Source organism: Myxine glutinosa, chromosome 2, assembly GCF_964187855.1.
Source record: "Myxine glutinosa chromosome 2, kmMyxGlut1.1, whole genome shotgun sequence".
NCBI classification, from domain to species: Eukaryota; Metazoa; Chordata; class Myxini; order Myxiniformes; family Myxinidae; genus Myxine; species Myxine glutinosa.
Window position 1 is genome coordinate 194,284,084 of NC_136262.1, and position 1,861 is coordinate 194,285,944.

The 1,861-nt window shown below is 38.1% G+C and overlaps 1 protein-coding gene across 3 annotated transcripts in view; it reads left to right on the forward strand.

Annotated features, from left to right (window-relative positions):
- Positions 1–1,484, forward strand: part of DENND10 (DENN domain containing 10) — an 80,365-nt gene extending 78,881 nt beyond the window's left edge. For all 3 annotated transcript variants that reach the window (XM_078772139.1, XM_068106535.2, XM_078772140.1), the window contains one exon: positions 928–1,484. In XM_078772139.1, coding sequence (XP_078628265.1) covers positions 928–1,104 — 177 coding nt within the window. In that variant the 3' untranslated portion in view covers positions 1,105–1,484. The remainder of the gene's footprint in view (positions 1–927) is intronic.
- Positions 1,485–1,861: the final 377 nt, after the last annotated feature.

A 1,861-nucleotide genomic window follows, 5' to 3' on the forward strand; every position in this document is an offset into this window, starting at 1 on the left:
TGAACACAAGAACCTGATACCAACTGTAAAGCATGGTGGTGGAAATATTATGGTTTGGGGCAGCTTTGCTGCATCAGGGCCTGGGCAGCTCACCATCATAGAATCCACTATGAATTCTTCATTGTACCAGTGGGTGCTTGAGGATAATGTGAGGCCATCTGTCGAAAAGTTGAAGCTCAACCGAAGGTGGACCTTGCAACATGACAATGGCCCTAAACATACCACTAAATCCACCAAGGAATGGCTGAAAAGAAAGAAATGGAGGGTTCTGGAATGGCCAAGTCAAAGCCCGGATCTAAATCCCATCGAGATGTTGTGGGGCGGGAGGTGGGGGGAGGGGGGGTTTGAAACGAGCTGTGCATGCAAGAAACCCCTCAAACATCGCACAGCTGAAAGAATTCTGCATGGAGGAGTGGGCAAAAATTTCTCCCAGTCGATGTCAGAGACTGGTAGACAGTTATAAGAAACGCCTACTTGAGGTTGTTTCTGCCAAAGGGGGCAATACCACCTATTAGAGCCAAGGGTGTACTTACTTTTTCCACATGTGAAATTTGCATTTATGTTTATTTAAATTATACAATGGACTACAAAATGTAAATGTTTCATGATATTTGTTATATTATATCACCTTTATCTATTAATATTGTTGAAATGAAGATCAAATAGCTGTGTGTTGAAATATGTTGAAAAAGTCAAAACTTTACATGGGGTGTACTTACTTTTTCACGTGACTGTATATATATACATATATATATATATATATCCATACTGTTTATATAATTTTTTTTAACAGTGATATAAGAATGAAGGAGCTTGAAATGTTGATTTGATGCATTGGAAATGGCTATTACTGTTTAATAATTATTAGTCATTGGTCTTGAAGTACAATTTTATCACTAAGTGTTTTCTTTCTTTTTGTTTTTCCAGGAATTGTCTAAAAAAACAAGTGAAATTCTCACCCACCTAAGGTCACTGGCTGAACCCCTCGAAGGTGCTGGTAAAGTCCGTATCACCATGGAAACACTCCGTCAGCATCGTCTACCCCCGGCAACAGAAAACTTTCTGTTTTATTTGGCTGCAGCCGAACAAATGCTACAAGTGTAAGCTATTAAAAAGCATCTTTGTAGTGTGACGTGTAACAATGTTTAGCATTACCCAGGCAGCATGCCTACCTTTGATCAATTTGAACATAGTCAATTATTGTTCCCTGTTTGTGATGTAATATGCTTTGTTACAGTTTTTGGTGTTGTACCTTTGTCTTACAAGGTTCAGCAGGATCATTGTTTCTGCTAAATTTGCTTATTTCCTCCGTGATTCGCATGTGAATGATAAAGAGAGTATTCCTTTAAAAATTGAAATTGATCTGCCAATTCTATGCTATATACGTATTATGTAAAGTATTGGTGCTTTTTATACCTAAAATGAACATCATGCTGGCATTTTATAGTAAAACTATTGCATATAAAACGAATATTTTTTTATAACCAATTGTTGTCTCATTAATTATAATTTTTTAATGCATGATCGAATTTGGTGAAGATACATTTCGCAGCAACGAGGTTTGTAAGAGTGTCTTTAACCATTATTTATTTAACGACTAACTTGTGTGCTAGCAGGATCGCTTGGAGTTGTGTACTTGCCTTTGAGTTGTGAAGTGTGTCGTCACTCATATGGGATGTCAAACTGGGGAGCCGTCTCATAGCATTGATTGCTGGTGGACGTTAATATTCCGATGGTGTCATTGTCTGAGACCTGGCAAATATGCCGGTACACCAACCAAGTTCCAAATTCCTCCCCAAACCAGTGTCAGCTGTACGTGAAGATGATTATAATGATGATGGTTTTATGACTACCTTGTATC